The sequence below is a fragment of the Colletotrichum lupini genome, chromosome 7 (assembly GCF_023278565.1).
Source record: "Colletotrichum lupini chromosome 7, complete sequence".
Taxonomy (NCBI): Eukaryota; Fungi; Ascomycota; class Sordariomycetes; order Glomerellales; family Glomerellaceae; genus Colletotrichum; species Colletotrichum lupini.
In genome coordinates this window covers 4710383-4733103 of record NC_064680.1, presented here as the reverse complement: position 1 = coordinate 4733103, position 22721 = coordinate 4710383, and the positions used below count along the sequence as shown (strand labels likewise).

Sequence of the window (22721 nt, the reverse complement as noted above, 5' to 3'; positions counted from 1 at the left end):
TGTGGATCTCTCTTTATATATCAATCTGACTCGATCATTGTTTGCATGGGTGAGATCCTTTTAGTTGATGGTATCGAGCAATTAGCTTCAGCCGCTATCAGTGGGATAAGCGGCTCGGAACGATGTGAATGGCTAGTGATAGTAAAAAAAATGTGTATCCCCAGAGGAGCGGGCCCGGTTCTGGAGTAGGGTGCCACGGGTGTGTAGCTGCGTAGCTGAGAGACTCGAGAGGGTGCCGTGCCCGGCCGGGGTGCCGAGCGCGCAGAAGATTGACGGTCGCGTCTAGGAATCCAGAGTAGCACCGGCTGTCTTAGGACGTGGGTTGCCAGTAACAAGGGGTGGTGAGAGAGAAAGAGAGTCTGAAGATACATTGCTCTGCTACTGAACTCACAGCTCGTCATCATGTAGATGGCATGTCAAGTCTTGAGAAGCAGAGAGAGGAAACAACTAGGTAGAACGCAACTTGGTATCTTGCAAGTGACATGTTTGTTCCGTCATGCCTGATACAGCGACCCAACAGCAGCAATGGCGCTACTGCAGAGGATCCGGAGCACCCATCAGAACCAACGTCGACATCTTCTTTTGGGGGGGAGGGCCTGAGTGTGGGGGAACTCCCCGGCATCGCTCCCGCGTGGCACACCAGGAGAATCCCGCCTTCATCCTCTGAGTGCTCGTTCGGGCACGTCCTACATGGGCCCGGGGAGATCAAGCTACAGAGTAATAGAGAGATGCGGCGAGCTGCGAAGTTCGAAGTGCGACATGCGGCGCCAAAGAGCGGGATGATGGGTCAACTGCCAGCGGCTCGCCTTGTGTGATCTCCGCGGGGGTCCCGACTCTCAGGGCTCTCAGCATAGTTGTCTTGTCAGTGTCTCATTAATTATCCATTTTCTTCTCGGCGGCTGATGATCTCTGTAGGTTCCATCCTGCCGCGAACTTCCCCGACGTAATGCCATAATCGCTGCTCGCCGCCGGCCAGATCGAGTTGCCGTTTCTACGGCTCATCCTTCTTGACTCCAAACGGTGGCGGAACAACCACGATCGTGTGGTGCTGTAGAGAAATGCATCATGCCATTGAGAAATTGGCAACTTGGGTGTACCTTGATGACAGTCGTTCGTGGGTAAAGTTGGGAATGGTTCGTGCGCGAATAATGGTCTCCCCCCCTGGTTTATGGATAGTGTCAACTCAACACCTTTGACTCTGACTCTTAACACGTCAAGAAGCACACGATGCTGCTTTGCCTCAGCTTTAGATACATCGTCTGATGCCTTTTACCCAGGCTTGACCTCTGCCCACCGAAAGGTTGTGGGCAGACATTCTTTTACGCGACACACCTTCTAACGGATGCCAATCCAGAGCCCCTCTCCCCAAAGAGCCCCAAAGCAAACCAACTGCTTAGATCCGGACTGGCGTGAAGATAAGAGCTGACCAGGCCACCCAGGCACCCCAGAGAAGCGCACACCAAGTCTCCGTAGAGATAAGACAGCACCCCAATCGAGTCAAGGAGGGAATCCCGGGAGATAGAGGCGTCGACACCCGCGACACAGCGCCTATCTCATTGGCTTAGTCTGCTGCCGAGACTCGGAGATGCAGCTCTTCGGCACGGCTGGGCGGGATGAAGAATTGCAATAAACGCGTCGCTCTCTGCTAGAAACAGCAAAGACACCAGAGAGCTTTGGTCTGCCATCGGCGGGCTCCGACAGCAAAGGAGAACCCCCATAAAGGGTCTCGCCGAAGACACCTTAGGAAGCTCACCAGTGAGTCTGAGGTTATCTCCGGTTCGGAAAGCTGAACCATCACTAATTCCCGGCTCTCCTGATCCATGACTTATCCGACTTTACTCAAATGTCGCCCTTGATAACAAAAAAACCTAATTTGGTTTGTTTTATTCAAGTAAGCTGAAGGGATAATGAGCTATCAAGATGTTTCAGACATCTGAATGGAAAGGCCACTCTCGCAAACGCGCGTGGGGCTATCCAATACTAGTCGTTGACGAAAAGTAGAGATGGTCTCCCGGCTGACGAAAGCTGGTGCACATCCTCCTCCTGACCATCTCTCTATGACTTGGCGAATATTCTCTTCCAGCTCACCCTCATCTTATTATTCGACTAGAAACACGCAGGCGCATCGTTCGCTTCATTATCGCCGCCGACGCCGTAACACCAAAAGAACTAGATCACGATCTAAAGATGCCGCGATAAAAACTACTTAACTTAGGCACCTCCTCAACCCAGTCGTACACACACAGCTCAACCGCATTATCCTTTGATCGAAATTTCTTCCAGCAGCTGTCATCGATAGTCGTCTCTCATCCCACGAACCACGTCCTGCTGCGATTCGAATCGCACCCGATGATATTCGTTCAACTGCTGCCGGCCAGATTCCCGGACAAACCCCAGCAGCCCCTTGTGTTTATCCTTGAGACACTTGCTCAGTTCGGCTTCTGTTTTCGCGCTGCACTGGCATATGTTCGGTGTGCCTCCAAACTTTGCCCTATCTTGGGAAGTCGGGAACATGATGCTGATGCGTCGGACGTCCTTCCAGACAGCAGCAGCATAGTCCTTCTCCCCTCGCCGCCCCAGTGCCAACTTGGCCAGATTCCAGTCCATGTCGTCGTCTCGGCTTTCGTATCTTCGCACTGATAGCTCGGTGTTGCCTCGGTTCTGCTCAATGGCAGCAATCTGACATGATGATTCGTCTCTTCCTGACCGGCGGCAGTTGCACCGGTCTGGGTTGACATCGGTGTCTTCGTCAATGTCAATGGTTACCAATGCTCGCTTTCCTGTCTGCATATTCTGCGTGAACAGCACCAGCATTGGCTTGGGAGGGCGCCTGTGGACAGTCCCAGTCGTGTGCCCCCCTATCGTTACAGTCACGGTGTGCGCGTCGCTTCCGCTAGAACTATGGTTCGATGGTGATGTCGTCGCCGAGTAGTTGCTTGAAACGCTGAAGGTCCGGTCAGGTCGGCTGTAGACTGTTGATACGGATGGTGTCCTTGACTGCCATGAACCCGGAAGCAGGGATGAAGACCGAGGGCTCGCAGGTGATGTCGATAACGTTGCCTGCCGATTAGCATTGGGTGGCGATGCTGTTGTTGTTTGTGTGCTACCCGATCCTACTGGCCGTCTCGGTATCATCATGGGAGCCCGAACTCCAAATGGGCCGGCGATTGTTGGCGGTGATGGCATCGAACGACTCCGTGATGCGCCTACGGCCGGTGGACCGCTGTTACCCCACATAGACACAGTCTCGGTAGGACTGGTGGTGAATGGGTTTGCGGTGTTCCATACGCTGCGGAGGGTACTCTGTCTTGATGTGCTAGATGGAGAAAACACCCCTGACTGGGATGGTGACGTGCTCTGCTCGAGCGTTGCCTCGTTATTCGTAACGAGCTGTCCATCGAGTTGCTTTGGAACCCACAACTGTACACATGCTCCCTCGACAATCGGATCTCCTCTTCCAGACACAACAAAGCTAACCATAGCCTTGTACCTATCGGTGTTGTTAGCTGTTGGCATCCTTCAGTGTGTGGGTCTATGATACTGACTGGCTATAACTATCAAACGCCTTAAAACCAGTCACAGCTTGTTGGAACTTGGCAGCATCTTTCAACTGCGTGAAAGCCAGCTTGGCAATCCGTTCATCCTTGCGCAAGATCATGTCCCATGCGCCGAAAGAGTTAGATGGCACTGCATAAAGAGGATTTAGTATGACGGTCGTGATGTCGAAATCGATGGTCTCGGCTATTCATTGTCAACAACTCGAGGATGCTATCTGGCTAGAGCATCCATACCTTGACGACGTGCAGTCCTGCTCGATCCCCCTAATTCAACGCCCGAAATGTTTATCCTGAAGCGTTTGCCATCAGCGCCCATTCGGCGAAGCAGCTGAAGCTTCCTCTCAACGTTGGAAGTGGCGCCCTGTAATGGTCTGACGCGAAACTGATATTAGTTACCGCCCACATTATGTCAAGGCCTGGTCTAAGGACAGAACTTACGCATCCATGACCTCTTCCATGAGAGCATCCCTCGTCACCACGTCCACAAGCTGAGCAAGCTCTTTTTCAGGCCATATGTCAAACATCTCAGGTATTAAACCTGCTAGACTTGGTGCCATGAGCTCTTGCTTAAATCGATCGCATTGCGATGCAAGACCCTAGCACAGGTCAGTACTATTCAAGGTAGCATGAGATTGAAGGCTCGACTTACGTCTTCCAGCTCCTGGATGTAGGAGGGCCAATGGGATAAGGTCCGGCCCTGCTGAGTGAGTTCGTTCGAACGACGAATCCGTCTCATCAGCCAGACACACTTCAAAAGGCTGATATATTGCCCCAACTCGGGAACCTTATTCTCCACCAGGATACCGGCAGTAAACCCGATGGTGGACTTGTGGTAATGAATAACGAAAGCATCTGCAATCTCCTGGAGACTTGGTTCAAAAGCGTCATCCGGTCTGTCAGCCGCCCACGCTCGCAGAAATCCATCCTCGATATCTGGAGGCACATCAAAGTGAAGAGATTCTCGGTGAACCTGTTGAGCGAGGGCCTGTTCCATATCAGGCACGAGAATTCCCATGAAGCGACGTAAGTCAAGGTGCATAGCATTCATACGACCGGCGAGGTCTTCATGAATCCGACAAAGAAGGTCACTGGCTCTGTTAGTGCTCTGAAACGGATGAGATCAGGTAGAACTGACATTTCAAAAGGCTTCAGCACATGAAGAACCTTGGAATTATGTAAGGCTATGCGCGCTCGCAGACGATCTGCCGCCGGCGCCACGAGAACATTCCATTCGATATTTCTCAGTGGGCCGCTGCTGAGGCGGTAGCGATGGTTGTTCTCTACCAAAGTGCAGCATTCTGTCAATGTCTCGTGATAGTCGCCTAGGATCTCGTTGAGTGACGACCGATCCCAACGCAATGGCTCAAGCTTGAACGCTGTTTCCTGGTGAAATGACTGGCCGGCTTTGTCTACCACGCGGCCGAGGATGTCGAGGTTCTCGGCCAATCCCCTAACATCGCGACCGAACTCTGCGTATTGTCGGGCTGCGATCACTGTAAGTCAGTGCTGACTTCTGTATTTATAGGGTCTTTTGAGTTGAGCTATGGCTTGTGTTCGAAGGGCGCCAACAATCTCCAGAGAAATACCAGATACATAAGATGTTCTCAAATAGAGCTCTACATGTTGTGGATGGCATGGCGATGAGAGTGGCAGCCCTAGAGAGTGATATTCATTGCGCCGAGGAACTCACTGGCGTTGAAGTCATTATCCCAACCGAACTTGTACACGTCCCACGCGAGCTTGCTGAAGTTGATGACATCTCCCAACTGGATTGGCCCTGCCATTGGGTAACGAGGCAAGGGGCAGGTAGTTCTTCTGTGAAATGCGCCTTATAAGATGATTGGCATTGAAAGGGCGATGGTGTCAATACGTGCGAGGAAGACGACTAATGGAAATTCCCCAAACCGGGCTTCACCAAGAGGGCTGAGATGCGAAGCAGATGAGGGGAACGAAGGCAGATTTGAAGTAAAGCCCAACCGCAGGGTGGTAGCACACGACAGAGTAACCTTAGACGCCACCGAGCTGCAGGCATGTCACAGAGATGAGAGCGAGCCGCCCCAAGGAACGCAGGGGTGGGCAGTAGGACAAGGAACGAGCATATGGAATAAGCACAAGTGGAAGCAGCGACAACCCTCCAGCCGGACAGCGAAAGAGGCACGAGAGGCGGGCGTGGAAGAAGATAGTGAGGCTAGTAGCGACGACATGGGCATATCTGTGTTTGCTGCCTTGGACCAACCCGAGTCTGTGTTCGGCAGCCCAGACAGCTCTACCTAAATCGACACCGAGAGAAAGAAAGGATGGAGCGGGCATCCATGCAGGCAACAGGGGAGAATGACCTCCTCTGACCTACTCGTGTGGCTCTCTCAAATAGTCTTGCTTGGCCTACAAGTCGGCTGTCTCTCGTCCTCGAAGTGTGACTGCGCGCGTCGACCGTGGCAGTACCGAGCAGCCGAGCACAAACCTGGGCTGTCGTCTCCTAGCAGCCATCTCTACCTAGTCAAGCGATAGCAGCTCGAGTCGAGTCGAGTTTACTCCGTAGTGAGTGAAAGAGACTCCAGGATGGCGTGGAAGCCATATACGTCTCACCTCCTACGCATCCATTAAGAGCAAGCCCACCCTGTTCTCATGCGCGGATTTCCTCCGCACATGGAAACCGGGGGGTCTTATTCAGAAAGGGAGGGGAAGAAAAGGCTGTCACGCGGTCTCAGTTACCCGAGACACCCCTACGATGATATCCAATCCCGTCAATCGGGGCTGGACCCTCCAGCTGCTGGGTGGTATGCATGTCTGCGGCGGAAGTGGAAGATTGCGAGATAAGCTATTGAACTGTGCGGTCGTGCCACTCACATCTCGAAGTATTTAAGATGAACTAATCGGACAGAAGCCTATCCTTGATAAAGTCATCAACCCCGCAAACTTGGGGGTCTTCACAGTCGTCTGCTCCCCCCTTGGTGATGAACCATTTAGTCAGTTCCGGACACTCTTGATCGTGAGTTGCTGGAGGCTTCACTGCCAAGCCTGGATATTGAAATGTCTCATTGCACTATACTTGCCGTCATGCCCAGATGTAAATTGAAGCAATCTGAACTTGTTGAGCGAGTATCAGTTAGGACTAGTGTTTGGGTATGCTTAAGAGAATACCGGGCGAGGCTTTAAGTGAATACGCTTATATACCCTTGACTAATAACGATGATCAGCACTCAGCCCATGCGTGCAATGCATGTGGCGGTGGCAGTGAGCTATACAGATTGACGGCTTCGAGGTAGGTAGTATAACTTCCCGACGTGCCAACCTCGGTGTAAGACTCAGAAGGGGGTGTCACCTTGAGTTTTCCCGGGACTCTTCCCATTCGTGCTCGCTTCGCTAGACCTATCATCGCTCGAGTACTGAGACTAAATCACCCACTAGATCGGGCACAACTTGGCAGCTGTGTAGTCGCCAGAGTCTTGGTAATAAGGTAAGACGTCGTTGAGACCTCTTGTGTCTAAGTTGCCAAGATGCGCGCAAAGAAAGACCTCAGGTATGCCTTGCGAGGCATATTTCTGGACGAGGCTGTCGTGGCACGAGTGACTCGACCAGCCCCCGTCTTAGGATGTGGCTGCCTCGGCATGCATGCGAGCCGCTATCAACCCATGGCCAAGTCTGCCTGTTTGTCTTTCTGTGGTGCGCGCCCTAGATACGTGCTGTTTCTAGATTACGCCCGGCATGCATGCCAGCAGCTCGTCACACACACGCACCTAAGTCGAGCCGAGAGAAGTGTGCCATACATAATGTGAAGACACCCATGGCGGGCCTACCTGTCATGTATCTTGTGAAAGTGAGGGATACGAACATTGCGTTGATCTCCTGCTACGGAGCGACCGCAAGGCTTGGACTCCAAACTTGCATTCTTTTCAAATCAACACGGTTTCGAAAATGAACGACTTTCCCAGCTCCATTGGTTTCTACCAAGAGCCACGGGGTGCTGAAGAGGCTTCAGTCCACAGTGATATTGACGAGGTGATTGACCCCATCAGTGACGGCAATGGCATCGTCACGCATGCTCCAAAGGAGGGCTTCCGACTAGGATACTTCGACGTAGCCTGTCTAGTCATCAACCGAATGATTGGTGAGTAGTTTGATTCTTTACCTATAGATGTAAGGGTTTCTCAAAACCAATATGATTGATTCACTCCGGCCCTTGGCCCTCTCAAGCGGCGCATGCGTTGACGTTTCTGTACATGTGGGAAATTCTGCTCACTGTGCTCCCCCCTTTCCCTCATTGTTTTCACGAGTTCTTGTCTTCATTACCAGAAACACCATGAGGAGGTAATCATTGTAAACAACATCTCGTCTTCATCTTCCCTTCCAGAGCAATGGAGCGCTAAGTTAGATGGTTAATCTAGGAACTGGTATCTTCATGTCCCCACAAAGAGTAATGCGAGGCACACGAAGTGTTGGTGCAACGCTACTCTTTTGGTTGGCCGGGATAATCTATTGTCTTTGCGGAACTCATGTGTACATTGAGTATGGCTTGAACGTGCCCAGATATCTGATCAATGGGCACGATCACAGCGTCCCGCGAAGCGGTGGTGACCTCGTCTACTTACAATACGTTTTCCGCAAGCCAGCCTACCGGAAGAACACTTTGCTCTTGTCGACTTGCATATTTGGCATCAGCTTTATCATTTTGGGCAACATGGCGGGCAACAGCATTCACTTTGCCATGCGACTTCTCGAAGCCGCCGGCATATCGGAACCAGGAAACGGCCTTGTTCGCGGTATCGCCCTTGCCGTAGCTACATTCTCTTGTGGAATTCATGCTTTCTCTAGACGCGGGGGAATCTTGCTCAACAATATCCTCGCAGTCGTCAAAATCATGATCATGCTTCTCATCATTGTAGCGACGATTGTCGTTGGTGCAGGAGGATTCCCAGGTGCCAAGAATGTCTTTGGTGAAAACACTTCACCCAAGAATTCTTTCAAAAACGCGTCAAACGACGCCAACAGCTACGCTCAAGCGTTTCTCGCCATCATATTCAGCTTCTCCGGCTTCGAGCAGCCCAACTATGTCCTTGGGGAGATTAGTAGGCCGAAGAAGAAGTTTCCTATCGCCATGGGTGCCGGTGTTGGCACCGTTGTGACGCTTTACCTTGCAGTGAATATTTGCTATGTGGGTTCCTTTGCTCGGCTCTTGGCTCCATCCTACAGTCGGGATCGGAAGCGGGGAAGAAGGTTTTGCTGACTTCGAGATAGATGGTCGTTGTCCCAAAAGAGGACCAAATCAACGAAAATGTTGCACAAAAGTTCTTCGAACTAACATTTGGGACACTTGGCTCAGCTAGCGATACCGGGGCCCGGATCTTCAACGCCTTTCTTGCCATCTCATCCTTGGGTAACATCGTCGTCATGGTCAGTTAATTGTCTCCCTGAGCATCCACGCCGTGTACGTCCGCTAATATGACGTTTTCACAGACATACACAGCCGCCAGAGTTAAACAGGAGATTGCGAAAGAAGTGAGTAAAGCCTCGATGTTAGATGTACGAGACCAAAACTCACAACGACCAGGGAATGCTTCCGTGGCCCAAGTTCTTTGCACAAAACACGGATATGAGTATCGGTCGTGTACTGCGCTGGTTCCAGAGGAAGGGATGGTTCTCATCGGTTCTTCGACTGAAGTGGCTTTCGCCAGAGCATCACAGCGAGAAAACCCCCGTCGGAGCCTTGCTTCTCCATTTCGTCAGCTGTACTATCCTGATATTCGCGACCTACAATATGAGACCGAAAGATGCCTACACCCTGCTTACATCCCTGAGCGCCTATGTCATTAATGCCTTCATCGGGACATTCTTGGGGCTGGGCATTCTCATCTTGCGGTTCCGCGGACCTCCGACTACCCTTAGCGACGATGACGCTTCGACATTTGGGAAAGACCCGCCGCCGTTGCCGCGTACTTGGGCCGAGATGACTGGAAAGCGTTTCCGTCCCTTTCTGTCCGTCTTTTGCGCATTCGTGTACATGTGCGGTGGACTTTACCCGGTGATCACCAACTGGGTTCCTCCTTCGAAGTACCTATCTACGCAGCTGAATCCCTGGTGGGTGATTCCCACGGTCTCATGGATCATCATCGGTCTAGGGGTTGCTTGGTTCATCGGCTTTGTTCTTGTCGCTCGTTATATCGAGAGGAAGGACCATAGAGTATTTGTGGTGGAGAAGAAGCCGGAATTCGAGCAGGCAGATAGAAGCGGCCGGGGCTCGACGGAAATTGGGCCCGATCTCATACAGGTCCACGAGACTGTCTATCTTAGCTGGGTTGGTAGGGAAGCGCTTCGTGCCCGGCGTCCGGTGTTTGACGACTCCAGACAAACTAATGCCGACATGAGGGAAACACCAGTGTCCCCTCTCGCCGGTACTGACTTTGCTGCATTCATGCAGCAATCGCCAGGAAGAGAAGGGCATTGGTGATGGCGTAGAGAGGGTGGTGTTTGGTATACTGGCCTGGGAGGAAGACTGAGGAAGAAAAGGGAACGGAGGTTTGTTGGGTTCATACTAATGATAGACGGTATGTCTACGTAGCATCAAATTACCCAGGTCCTTGATTAACGATCGTTGTGTCTACGCTTTGAATCTGCAAGCAGTGACTCTATATTGTAGCAGGCCTTCATCTATAAATAACTTCGCGCCAGCTCCTCTAGGCTCTGTTGCTTCTCGGAGAAGATATTGATGGCCTGGATAAGCTTCTCCTCATACCTGCCGTTGCCGCTACGAGTAAAAGCAAATCGCCACTCGCTCTCGTCTATCAAGGCAGCCTGGAAGTCCTTGATCCAGCGCTCGTCTGGCCCGTCTGCGAAATAGCCACCGACCTTCTCCGTCCAAGTTGAGGACGGCGCTGCCGCAAGAGCCCGGAGGAGCGGCGGCGAGACGGTGACGTGCTGAATGCCGGCCAACTGCATCACCTCAGGAACGGTGGTCAGACTAGCTGCCAGGACCTGGGTCTTGGCCTTTGTCTCGACATAGTAAGCCTGGGCCTGTCTGCAGAAGTTGAAAGCCTTGTTCTCGTCCACATAACTAAGGGCGCCCAAGGGTCAGTCATTCGATCCTGCTCAGGTCGCCGTGTCTAAGGCCGTATTTGAGATGGTTCTTACCCTGGGACGAAGTGAACCTTTAGTTCGTTCACATACGGCGCAATGTAGGTGCAGCCGGCATGGGCAGCCAGGGCCGCTTGCTCCATGCAAAACATGGTCGTCGCCAATGTTGCAATTCCCTTATTCTCGAGGATCCTGCAAGCAGCAATGCCCTCGTAGGTGGACGGAATCTTGATACAGACACGGTTCACGTCGAATGTGGGCTCCACCTTCTTGAAGGTCTCAACAATTCCTAGGAAGCAGGGCAGTGCGGTTAGCTCTGATCGTTGCAGGCCTATATGGCAACATACTTTCGGCATTCTTGACAGTTTTCTCGACCGAATAGGACCAGTCTGTGTTGGTCTGAATGTGGAAATATCCTGTCAAATACGGGATGAACTTGAGTGATAGTCTGACCATCTACAAATATGTCAGCGATGGTGGATGCCGTTATCAAGAGCTTCGCCGAACCAAGGTACCATGATCTCGACTGCGAGAAGAATCGGGTCAATGTCTGGCCAGGCCGCGTGAGCCCAGCCCTGAGCATCCTGTACGGAGTCCCGGATAAGTTGCTCGTGGTATAGCTTGCCATCTGCGGTGGTCTTGGTGAGCTCGCCATAGGCGATTGCCTGGTTGGAGGTGTGATCGACAAAGGGACCCAGCTCTTTGGCAACTAAAGCAAGGTCAGAACCGAGCACATTGGGGTTGTCATGATGGAAGGTTCTCGCCTTCAACGTCAAGAGTATCACAGTCGACTCGGCTCACGGACCTCAGCGTATCTAACAGGGAGTTAGATTGTGCCATGACGGGTCGTAATAGCTGCGTGAGGGCAATATCAATGCAAGACAATGTACGGCGGTAATGCAAAGGCAGCAAATCGGAGGAAGCTATCAAAGCTGGAAGATAATTTAGTATGTCGACTTGCTTTAACGCGAGGCAGTCAGCTGGCCCGAAAGGATGTGTTCCCAAAGAGACGAAGTGTTGAGAAGGAATCGTGGGGGAAGCAGAAGGTGTGTTGAGACTTATTCAGTCACGGCGAGATCTCTCTTCTCCCGCCGGCTTCAGCTACGGACGGGAACCACTTGCGTTGGAGGCTAGAACACGCGGAAGAGTGCCTTGAGGTGGGAGGGTCTAGGTATTGGTCTCTCTTAGCTAAGGTAAGAGGAGTTCGGAGGAAGACCGGACACCCCGCATTGCTCTCCCCGCGGTGTTGCGGGAGTGAGGAGCTTCAGTATGGTCCACGAAGCTCGAACCCCGAACAAGGGGCCGCGGGCAGTGTACATGCCAGTAGAAGAGATCGTGAGGAAGCGTTCCGTATACCGCTCCTGATCTCCTGATCTCCTGATCTCCTGACCTCATGATACGGGGAAGCGCAAGCGAGCCTGAAACACGTCTCCCTGCGTGGCCACCAGAAGTTTGCAGATAGCTATCGGCTTGGCTGTACCTTAAGAGCAGAAGAAGCGGGCTTTCTTCCTGCGTAAACCGGAAGGAAAACGTACCAAGCAAAGGAGTGTGTCACTGTCAAGTACCTAGGCTAACCAACTACCTTAATTACTCCCAGCTTGACGATGTAAGAGGGGAAACGTGGGGTTCCCCACAAGGTTTCCGCGAGTCGTCTGCGTTGCTGCTGGCTGCATCTACTGCCAGGTGTACAGACAAAATAGCTTGCAGGTGTTGCTTTAGGAAACCCGAAGCGCCATGTGCGAAGACATAGCTACACCTCGACAGCTTACTGTCACCATAGGAGACTGGCTACAATCATACTTTGATCCTCATATTCTATCCGTCAAGACGTTCCAATATTGCCTGCGATCCTTTACTCTGTCGCATAGAGCGTTCACGGGTCTACGCGCATTTAAGAAGCAAACTTTACGAATGACTCGATTGTTACACTATTGTACAGTCTGGCAAAGTCTCTTTGCCCCCGACTGTCCTTGGCAGAATGGCAGTCGACTAGCTCTACGCCGCCCCCATTCTATTCTCTAAACACCGTTATGGTCTCAAACCCAGAGTCACAAATACTGGTGGTTCGCTTGCGAGAATGGCTACTCCTCGTCATCTTCCTCCTCATTGTCCGTGAAGTATTCAAACTCTCGTGGGACGTCCGCCTCTTCATCTCCCTCGCCGTCCTCATCCACTGCCATGAGCACTCCTGCTGCTGCAGCCGCCCCTCCTTCATCAGTCGCGCCTACGAGGTCACCTCTTCTTTGCCGACCCAGGAGCTCGCTAAGCTCATTCAGCGAGCGAAGATCACCACCAGCACCTGCTCTGAGGGCCTGCGAGATTATGTTCTGCTGTTGGCGCGGCGTCAAGCCCGCAGATGATCCGCCTGCGTTGCTTTGGCCGGCCACTGGGGCCTTTTCTGTTGTCACCTTCTTCAACTTCTCTTCGATGAGCGTCTTCTCCTCGTCAGGCTGCGTGTCCTGTAGAAGCAGAGGTCCTCCGGTAGGCTAATGAGAGTTAGTAAAACACTCTGCAGTCGAGGGGTTAGAACTACTCTACCTTCTTGACCGGCTTGTATCGTCCGGCGGGGAAGCTGATGAACTTGAGCTGGCCCGGAAGCACGCGCGACAGGTTCTCCATATCGTACCCGACCTTCTCCTTCTCTGCCTTCTTCTTGGTGTCGGCGGGAGCAACAGATGCCTCTTTCTCTCCACCGTCGCCATCCTTCTTTTCCTTGGTCTCTTCCTTCTTTCCGTCCACGTCCATCTTGTCGGACACCGTTGGCTTGGCAGAGTCAATGTCCATGCTCTCACGACGCTGGGCACGCTCCTTCTTCTGAGCTCTGCGCTTGGCCTGAGCAGTTGTTGACAGAACGGCTGTGGCGACCATGGTAGGGCCCTCCTCAGCCTTGACCTCTTGCTCCGGCGGGTAATCGAAGAGGCTGGGACGGGTGGCGCAATGGAACTTGAAGTTGGGAATCTCGAGTTCGTGGTCGAGACCGATGATGGAGGTGGGCGAGAAAGCGAGCGAAAGGAAGTGGGTGAACGGGAACCAGTACCAGTACTGGGTGAAGACGGCCATACCAACGATGCCGGCCATGTTGAGGTTCCCAGTCTGGGTCTGGAGGCCAATCGTGCAGTTGCGACCACCCGCATCGATAATACCCAGCGCAAGCGACGCGCCGAACTTGGTCATGGCGTCCTCATGGCGATCGCCGACAACCTTCTTCAGAGTCTTGCGAATGGAAGCGACCTTGGGATTCATGACTTCGTTCTGCTGAATCATGATCATGGCCAGAGAGATGAGCGCACCCTGACGGACAAAGTCGGTGGGATCCTTCATCATAGGCTCGAGCAAGTCGATGGCCTCATCCAGGCCGGTGCCAGCACAAGAAATGCCCAGCGCCATGGCAGATCCGTAACGCACGTGAGGGTTGTACGACTCAGAGAGCAACTCGACCATGCGAGGGACGCTGCCAGGCTTGCGGAAGAGAATGAAGCCCAAGCTCATGACAGCGACACGGCGTACATCATCGTTGACGTCGCTAACGGCAGTATGAAGCAGCTTGCGAATAGCCTTGTTGCTGCCAGTACCGCAGTAGGCGAGAGCAACAGTCATAATACCGCCATATCTTAAGGTAGGATCAGGGTCGTTAAGTAGGCCCTCGATCATGGCGTCGGCACCTTCTTGGCGGCCAAACATGATCAACGCCATGCCAATAGCGAGACCACGAACAATCTTCTCGTGTGTCGTCTCGTGGGCGTAGGTAATCATGTCTTCCAAGGCTCGCACGTTGCCAGTGCCGAGCATAATGAGACCCATGGCAAGGCCAACGGCCTCGCCGTTGAGAGCAGAGTCGGTGAAAAGCACCGTGCGCAGGTTGTCGAAAATCTCCTCACAGCCAGTTGCCATGCCTGCAATACCCAGACCCAAGGCACCACCATGCTGGATAACTTCCTCCTCGGCGGATGTGAACTGGGTCTTGAGGTAGTCAAGAGCGTCGGCGCCGTGGTTGGCGTGAATCAGACCGTAGGCGTAGAGAGCGCCACCTTGGCTAAAAATGGAGCCGCTGCTCAAGCCGCTCTGGCGAGGGAGGTAGGGCTCGAGGAGCTTGCGGGATTGCGTAAGGTTGCCGCGGTGGATGACACCCAAAGCTGCAGTCGCGGTGAACTTAGACCAGTTGACAGCCTTGCCAAGCCATTCGAGGTTGTCGCGGAAGAACTTGTCGTTGGTGGTGCCCTGGTTCATGAAAGCGTTGCAGAAGGTGACGGCTGTGTGGAAGATGGAGTTGCGACCCTCCAAGCTATCACGGACCTTGTTAAGAATGCTCAGGTCGGTGCGGTTGTTGCGGTAGAGAAATTCGAGGTTCAGCTGAATGGTCTTGCTGCCGTCCAAAATTGACCGAATGTTCTGGTAAACCTTGGAAAGCTCCTCCGACAGCTCCTCCTCTGAGGACTCTTGGTTCTCGATCAATGGCTCTTCCTCAGTGGCGTCGCTCTCGGCAGCCTTGCTAGGCTCTCCTGATGGCAGCGAGCTGATGATCTTGCCCAAAAACTCCTGAGTGCCATTGTCGTACAAATCAAAAGCGATCTGGTAGGCACTGGCGATTGAATTCCGGTCGCCGCTCGTGATGAGCTGCTTCAGCATGCGCGAAGCCTCCTCGTTGGAGCTCAGGTAAACAACACACTTGGCGATGGCGAAGTAGTCTGGGTTCGGAATGTCGTTGAGAAGGTCGAGGATCAAACGCAGAATCTCAGTGCGGAAGCTTCGCTCCTGAACAACGTCCATGCAGATGCCCAATGCATACTCCATGAGCTCCTCGGCGGGGCCCTGGCCATCCGACGACTTGGACTTTGAATGCTTCTCGTCATCGGCGGCGCGCTTGATGACTCGGCGCAGAACCTCCAAGTTCTTGGCTTCGACGGCAATACCAATGACCTGGCGATATCTGCCATCCTTGAGGCAAGCCTCGAACATACGCTCGATAATACGTTGCAGAGCAATCTGAGTCGCCTGATCATTGATTGGGGCGATGGATGCGGAGCGGCCTTCCTTGACGGGTTGGAATGTGGGATCGAGAATGGTGTTGTCGGTCGAAACTCGGGAGAGGAGAGACTTGGAGGGGAGGGTCGTCTGGGAGAAGGGGGTCGTAGGGGAGATCAAGGCAGACCCATCAGCAGCACCGCTAGCAAACGTAGTAGCCAGAGCGGGGAGTGAGGTATCGTTTTGGGGTGACTCGGGAGCAGTGTGCTTTGCGGAAGAGGCAGCAATGTACTGGTCGATGCACTTTGAAATGATGGTATCCTCGAATTCGCCGGGAGCGTCGAGCTTAAAGAGGTCGCCAGCGGCGAGGGCAAATGTCATACTCTCATTGTAGGCCTGGAGGTGGTAGTAGACCTTGGCGAGAACGAGGGCGGCGAGCTGTCGTTGAGGGAAGGAGTCGTCTTCGTAGAGAGCCTCACTACATCGAGGTGATTAGCTGGATCTAAACAAGGCGAGTAGACGGAGTGTGGCGAGGAAAGGAATAGAGCTCACATTTGGCTCAGGGCACCAGCGACCTCGGTCCAGACAGTGTCGATGTCATCATTGAGAGTCTGGAGGGCGAAGACCTTGAGATCATGCTCCTCGTCGGCTAGGAAGCCCAGGACTCCGGTTGCTGAGACCAGGCCAGGCATTGCGAGAGATGGCCAGGAAGACGGAGCTGAAGAGAGCTGCGGGGTACGATGATGGACGACAGAGATGGGTTCGAATAAAGTGCGGCCGGAATGGACAGGATGGTATCGCACGGAGCGGTTTGGTGGGATGGAATTGGATTCGGGGTTGGTGGTGATGGGAGCTTCGAAGGAAGCGTTGAAGATGGAGAGAAGGACGTCGAAAGCAAAGGCGCGAATGCGGCCAGAGTCTCAGGGCACGACACTACCACTGCTAAGGTAAGGCAAGGGAACGCATCCACGTCAGGCAAGTCTGCCTACCAGTACCTTCCTATGGATACCTCCTCGCCTTGCCGACTCAGGTCGCAGGTACGTACCTTCCTTTGGAAAGCTGGGCAGGCGTGCCAGGTAAAGATGGGTCAGCAAGCCTGAGGTATTGTGCCTTAGGTAAGGGAGCAGAAGGTCAAAGCCGCACCCGGATTTCTCTGTCTGTTTGCGTGCGCCGTGCACCGAGTTGCTCTGCAGTCGGGAGCTATGATGCTGAGGTAAGCCAGCCGGTTAACCCGTACCCTGAGTGCCAGACCTTTTTGAGGTGCTTAGGTAAGGTAAGGTCAGATAAGGTAGGCAGCCCCCAGCTGGCCCCGGATCATCACTTTTTCCCGTGGTGGTCACCTCATAGGTCTCCTCCTCCGGGCACCGTTCCAACTTTCAGCAAGACAGAAAGGTGGAGGCGGGGCACGGGAGTGCGACACCAGAGCCGGCCAAAAGACCTGGACAGGGGGGAGGACAAGTGTGTCATTTCCAGATTGGAGGGAGGACAGAAAATAAAATAAAAATCCCCGACAGGTCGACACGTCGATGGCCCAGGGCCGCCGGGCCAGGTTGTGAGGCCGGGCTCAAGCAGCGCACCGTGGCCGTGGCTTTGCCTTGTAAGTACCTTACTGCGTATGTACGACTACTCCGTACACCATCTACTATGTAATAGGTAGCTGCCCTGTCCTTCTAACGACATTGCTCCGTACTCGTACCTATGTGAGGTCCGGGCCGGGTTTCTGACGAGGCTGTCTGTCCACTTGCTCGCTCAGCTTGTGCTACCTAGGTTTGCTCAAGGTTTGCTCCAATAGCTCTCCTGTCAGCTTGAGCTTGAAGCTCTCTGTTGGGAAGCTTCCAGCTATGCCAGGTTGCTTACACGGCTTGTTTGCAGTCCATCTGTACTGGTTGTAGCTCACCACCAATCTACCTAGATAGTATCCAATTACATTAATACCTTGCAAGGCTTGTACCTACCAGTAGCAGCATCTCGCGGATGGTTGCAATATGGTACAGCTTCAGATGCTACCTTGAACCAGGCTGCATCCACCATTACCACTCACTCATCTATCAATGCTTCTCTACCTACCTTGTCCAAGGTGCCTTGAGGCTTGAGCAAGCTACAGGAAGTGAGCCCGTTCTCAGTGCTAGAGCAGAGCAGAGCAGAGAGCCAGACCACCTCACTGGGGCCCAGCCTGACCTGCGATCGGCGCGCGACCAATCCATTTTCATCCTTTCTTTCTCGTCTCCAAATTTCCCACACGCCTGTCGCCTTCTGTCTCACGCACACGCTTCGTCTCTCTGTCCCCTTCTCTCTTTCTCTCTCTCTCTGTCTCTCTTGCTTGCTCTTGCCAGAGCACGCTGCACCGGTACCTCACCTTTACCTCACTTTATACCTTACCACGGGGTACATTGCCAACCTGCCAACCTGCCTACCTACCTTGGGTAGGTACCTCAAGGCCCAAAGTCCTGTTACAGTCAGGTCCCTCCTACGTACATACTTCTCTGAGCCAGTGCCGCAACGCCAAGTTCCAACCCAACAGCAAAGGACAAGATGTTTTCTTGCTGAGATATCTTTCCCCATCTTCAATCCGCCCGCTTCGTCTCTGCACACCACCACCTCCACCACCACCAACACCAACCCAGAGCGCATCGAAGCAACAAGGCTGCACACGCACACGCACACGTACCCGTACCCGGCCACTCAAAACACCAGAGCTCCCATTCGCACTTTGCGACGCCCTCTCCAACCCACTCCCGAGCGCGCATCTTCAATCGCATCCACCCACATAGCTCGTCTCAGCTCCCTCCAACCACGTGCCGTTCACGTCGTCCAAATCCTCCGCCCGATTCCTTGCGATTACGACGACCAACTCGCGACGATATTTTCTACCGCACTACCTGCCCGCCGTCTTCGATAATTGCCACATATCACATAACCACGCCGATTCAAGCAAACGACAAACGACCCCTCTTCCTCCAACCTCGCCCTAGCCTTCAAACTCGATCTCGAACGAGCCGCCTTTGCGCTCCCATGTCCCTCTTTGGACATTGAACAGCACCGCTCTCTACGTTCAGCGCATGTCTTGCTGCCCTTGGTGGGAGCTATCTCTGACCTCCAGCCCTTGCCGTCTCTCCGAATCCCGAAATACACGACGAACCCGAAACCGATCTCTGCCATCTTCTCAACTTGACTCACCACTGAACTACGACGGCGTGATGAATGCCTCCTGCGCATCCATCCCGTCTCGTTAGAATCGCGCTGAACTCGCAAATATCATCCGATTACCATCATATCTCTCCTTTTTTCCAACTGTTTCTTTCGTCGCACACATGAACCGCCGTGTTTGAGAGGCCGAAGCCGAATCTTGTGCAACTGAGCAGAAGCTGGGCGGAGCGCTGGCCCAGACAAAGGAACGCGAGCAAGGGATTATAACTCACAACACGCACGGCACACCTTGCCTCCGCTACACACAATGGATTTGAGGAGTTTGATGAACACGTCCGACGATGGGGGGGAGAGGCCGCGTGCTGCTGCTGCTGCTGCCGCTGCCGCCGCCGCTGGTGGTCCTCCTCCGGGCCATCCTACTCATGTTCACGCCCATGGCCATCAGCATCCACCTCCTCAGCATCTCGCGCCGAAGCATCAGCGTCATCCGCAACAGCAGCAGCACCACCACCACCACCAACAACAGCAGCAGCAGCAGCAGCAGCAACAGCAACAACCGCCACCACAGCCACCGTACCAGCAACAGGCCCCCACGACGCCTTCCCAGGCTACGACGGCCTATGCCTTCAGAGAATCGGCGTACAGTCACGCATTGCATTCATCCCCCGGTAAACCGCCAGCACCTCAGGAATATGCCGTACATCCCCAGGCCTCGACCCCGTCGTATCCTCCGCAGTCGCCTTATCAGACTCCGGGCCCGTATCCCGGCCGGCCAGCGCCGCCGCCCCTTCAAGCTGGTGCTCCTGCCCCTTATGCCGATGCGCGATCACCCCAGAGTGCATCCATGCCAGGCCCGTCTCCGTATCGTCATACGCCGACATCTTCCGTTAGCGGTCCCAGTGGAGGTTACCCCTTCCCGCCGACCGGTCCGTCTCAGGAAGCTGCCAGCCCTGTGCAACGACACCAGCAATATCCGCCATCCAACGCGTTCCCCCCGAGAGACGGCTATCCTCATCCATCTGGTGCAACCGCGCCTCAGTACGCTCAACAGCAGCAACCGCCGCCACCGCAGCAGCATATGCCTCAAACACCGCCCATTGGGACCCCTGTTAGCGGACACCCATATCTCCATCAGCGCTCACAATCAAACCATTCAACTCCTACACCTACATCTGCTCATAGTCAGCATCCGCAGCATCCCGGCCAGCCATATCCTCTTCACGGCAGTCCTGTGGCGACGACGCATCCGCCGCCCGATTTCAACCGGCAGCTCTCGCAGCCTCCGACCCCACTGGGCCCGCCCTCGACCGGGCCTCGACAATCTTCCACTGCACCAAGCTTTACACAACCACAAAGCCCGTATCAACAGAGACTATCCGCCTCACACCTCGCTCAAGCCACACCTCCACCACCACCTCCCCCAGTTCGCATGCCCAGTTCCTCCCACAGCACCCACGAACGAAGATCATTATCACATAGTGAACGCGACCGAAGTATTAGCGTCAGCCCCAAGACCAGAATACCGAGTTTGCCGAGTAGCATTGGTGGGCAGACAGAACCAGAAGTGCGACCACACCCAAGCGTCACCAACATGGTGGAACCCGAACGCGAACGCGCTGCGACGCCCGCCAAGAGAAAACTCGCCGACCGAGACTTGAGTCCCAGGGAATTGGAACGGAAGGAGCCACGGCCCCCGCCGGCAGAGCTCAATGGCGGACCCGCCATCTCTAGGTCACCCGTGATGCAACGAAAGAGAAAGATCCACGCGACACCCCCAATTTGGGCTCAGACTTGGAATGCTCGAGAAAATAAGAGGCTCAAGCTGGCCAATTTCGAGCTCCAGAAACGAGGGCCGCCGCACATCAATGGCAAGTCCGAGTCTGTCAAGCAGGATAGCACCAGCCGCCATACCTCACCAGAGGCAGCGCGATCCACCGCTCCTCCAGTTCAAGAACCGCCCCCGCCGCCAAAGGCCGAAAGTCTGCTTGGTCCTTGGGAGGAAAGCATCCTCGGTACTCGACCTTACGAAGAGCTGTCTAAGACGATCGCCGATTTCTTATTCAAGAATGTCACGCTCCATCCTGATAGTGGGGAGATAATAGGACGTGGCGTGCAGTTCGAAATCGAGGCCAAGATGGGACAGCTCATCGACAGAGACACCAATGATCGTGTCGAGAGAGCGATAGGCTCGGAATGTGTTCTGCACGATACCGGGCGTCTAGCTTTCAGAAGCAGCATGACTGAGGTTTGTTTACCGATCTTTATGGGGAAAGAAACACAAGAGCTAATCCCATTGTTTCTCTGCAGGCTCAGCACAAAGGTCTCAACGAATTCCTCAACACCATGGTTGTGCAGACCGATCCCCGAAACCCCAACGCACGCGGCCGAGTACAAGTACAATACAAACATCGACGAGAGATTGACAAGTTCTACGAGCTGCCAAATGCTCTGCAGGCCCGGCTGCCTGGTTGTGTCCGTTCCCTACTAGGTAACAGGCGTTCAATCAAGGTTCGAGTCACATATGACCAAAAAACGCAGCAGGTCCTGGCCAAGATTGTCAAGGCCCGCGTGGCAGATATCCACCTACATCTTCCCACATGCCCACTCGACTGCCGCCTTAGCATCAATCTCGAAATGGCATGGGATGGATCCGTTGAGGAATTAGAAAGCGTGGCTGTCGGCCATGCAGACAAGTTCCCTGACCGGAACAAGGACCGTCTCAGCTACAAGCAAAATCACTACCAGATCGACTTGACCCAAGTGACGCAAATGATGCCTGGTCCTGGAGTAAGTGAACGCTTGCTTGGAAGTGTCGCCCATGGACTTTGCTAACAAGAGAAAAGAACACCTCACAGATGAGCAAGGAACACGAACTGGAAATAGAGTTATCACCCGAAATCGTTATCGATCAACAACGCCGCGCCATGAGGAACGAGCCGCATCAATACCAGCAACTTGTTGAGGCATTCGTCGACAACGTCCGCGTCCTCGCGCGCAAAAGCCGCGAATTTGTGTAATATTTATTTGTACGGACGTATCATAAAACTTGCCTTTTTTCGTTTTTCTTTTTCTACAAGTAGCTAGGGTGGTTTGATACCAAAAAACAGAGTGGCTGCGTTTGGGAGTCAAGGACTGAGGCGATGCGTGTTTTGGAGAGTCGTTTCTTCATAGCTGGCTTGGGGTGCTTCGATTTGAACTTCTGGGCTCGTTACCCGATTGACATTTCGTTCACTCGTGGGGTTGGTCAATACTGAAATATTGGTTGCCGCGGCCGTTTGCTGTTTGGCACTCTCTACAGCGCATCACTACTTCTACTTGTGACAGTACGCCTGTGAGAGATCTGTTTCCTACATTGTCTTCTTACTTTACTTGAGCAGTCGTGAGTGAGAAGAATCCAGGGTTCCGTGTGACCAATGCGGTCTTGTCCTGCTTCCCGCTGCTGTAAACGTTCCCATATCGCCTCAGAGGTACAAGACGGCAAGGGGGACAATATAGAAGAAGGAGGAAGGCAAGCCCAAAGACCTCAAACTTGGCCATATCAATATCGAAATCAGACCTGAGCCAGAAGAGGTTCTTACAGCCCAACGTTCATAATCCGATGCGGGTTATTTTCCCTACATTCGATGTGTCTATTTCTTGGGAAAGAGCCAGCTCTTCAAAGTTCCGTTGCCCGTGTTAAATCGATGTGAAGAACACTGGCATCATTAAATTTTGAACTTTTTTTCTTTTCTTTTTTCCTTTTACTCTTGCTTCTTAGATTGAAGCTGTACAACCATTGCCAGTGGTCATCGCATCTCCAGTGTCGTTTTCGAAGCTTCTAGAATTGGTCCAGGGTGATCCCATTCACATTGATGCCTTTGTCCAGGTGCCTAAACACATACATCAGCAATAATTAACGTACATCATGCCTCGGCTGCCAGCTCAAGACATAAGAAACCTGAAAAAGTTTGCTTCCTACCTCTCCTGGCCCATATACGTTCGCAAGGG

General features: G+C 53.4%; 6 protein-coding genes across 6 annotated transcripts; 3 read left to right on the top strand and 3 right to left on the bottom strand.

The window, feature by feature from the left end:
• Positions 1-482: 482 nt before the first annotated feature.
• CLUP02_14459 (uncharacterized protein) lies at positions 483-2158 on the top strand (the record flags this gene model as incomplete). Its single annotated transcript, XM_049293387.1, has 10 exons — positions 483-667; positions 754-861; positions 916-943; positions 977-1045; positions 1109-1303; positions 1398-1564; positions 1656-1755; positions 1946-1964; positions 2002-2028; positions 2121-2158. The coding sequence occupies 10 exons, from the start codon at positions 483-485 to the stop codon at positions 2156-2158; spliced, it is 936 nt and encodes a 311-aa protein (XP_049150533.1).
• Positions 2159-2289: 131 nt separating this feature from the next.
• Positions 2290-5341, bottom strand: CLUP02_14458 (uncharacterized protein; the record flags this gene model as incomplete). The annotated part of the gene is made up of 8 exons (XM_049293386.1): positions 2290-3490; positions 3546-3741; positions 3792-3918; positions 4007-4153; positions 4207-4645; positions 4693-5041; positions 5069-5173; positions 5248-5341. 8 exons carry the CDS (start codon positions 5339-5341, stop codon positions 2290-2292), a joined length of 2658 nt encoding a protein of 885 aa, XP_049150532.1.
• Positions 5342-6301: 960 nt separating this feature from the next.
• Positions 6302-6906, bottom strand: CLUP02_14457 (uncharacterized protein; the record flags this gene model as incomplete). The annotated part of the gene is made up of 4 exons (XM_049293385.1): positions 6302-6383; positions 6437-6539; positions 6607-6644; positions 6758-6906. The coding sequence occupies 4 exons, from the start codon at positions 6904-6906 to the stop codon at positions 6302-6304; spliced, it is 372 nt and encodes a 123-aa protein (XP_049150531.1).
• Positions 6907-7929: 1023 nt separating this feature from the next.
• On the top strand, positions 7930-10002 carry CLUP02_14456 (high-affinity methionine permease; the record flags this gene model as incomplete). The annotated part of the gene is made up of 4 exons (XM_049293384.1): positions 7930-8709; positions 8793-8948; positions 9012-9053; positions 9106-10002. The coding sequence occupies 4 exons, from the start codon at positions 7930-7932 to the stop codon at positions 10000-10002; spliced, it is 1875 nt and encodes a 624-aa protein (XP_049150530.1).
• A 200-nt stretch (positions 10003-10202) lies between these two features.
• On the bottom strand, positions 10203-16279 carry CLUP02_14455 (proteasome/cyclosome; the record flags this gene model as incomplete). The annotated part of the gene is made up of 12 exons (XM_049293383.1): positions 10203-10605; positions 10683-10914; positions 10973-11081; positions 11141-11416; positions 11509-11557; positions 11696-11755; positions 11842-12134; positions 12217-12298; positions 12553-12594; positions 12711-13111; positions 13164-16065; positions 16140-16279. The coding sequence occupies 12 exons, from the start codon at positions 16277-16279 to the stop codon at positions 10203-10205; spliced, it is 4989 nt and encodes a 1662-aa protein (XP_049150529.1).
• A 2762-nt stretch (positions 16280-19041) lies between these two features.
• On the top strand, positions 19042-21751 carry CLUP02_14454 (mRNA-capping enzyme subunit beta; the record flags this gene model as incomplete). Its single annotated transcript, XM_049293382.1, has 3 exons — positions 19042-20979; positions 21042-21521; positions 21578-21751. The coding sequence occupies 3 exons, from the start codon at positions 19042-19044 to the stop codon at positions 21749-21751; spliced, it is 2592 nt and encodes an 863-aa protein (XP_049150528.1).
• Between the last annotated feature and the right edge of the window lie 970 nt (positions 21752-22721).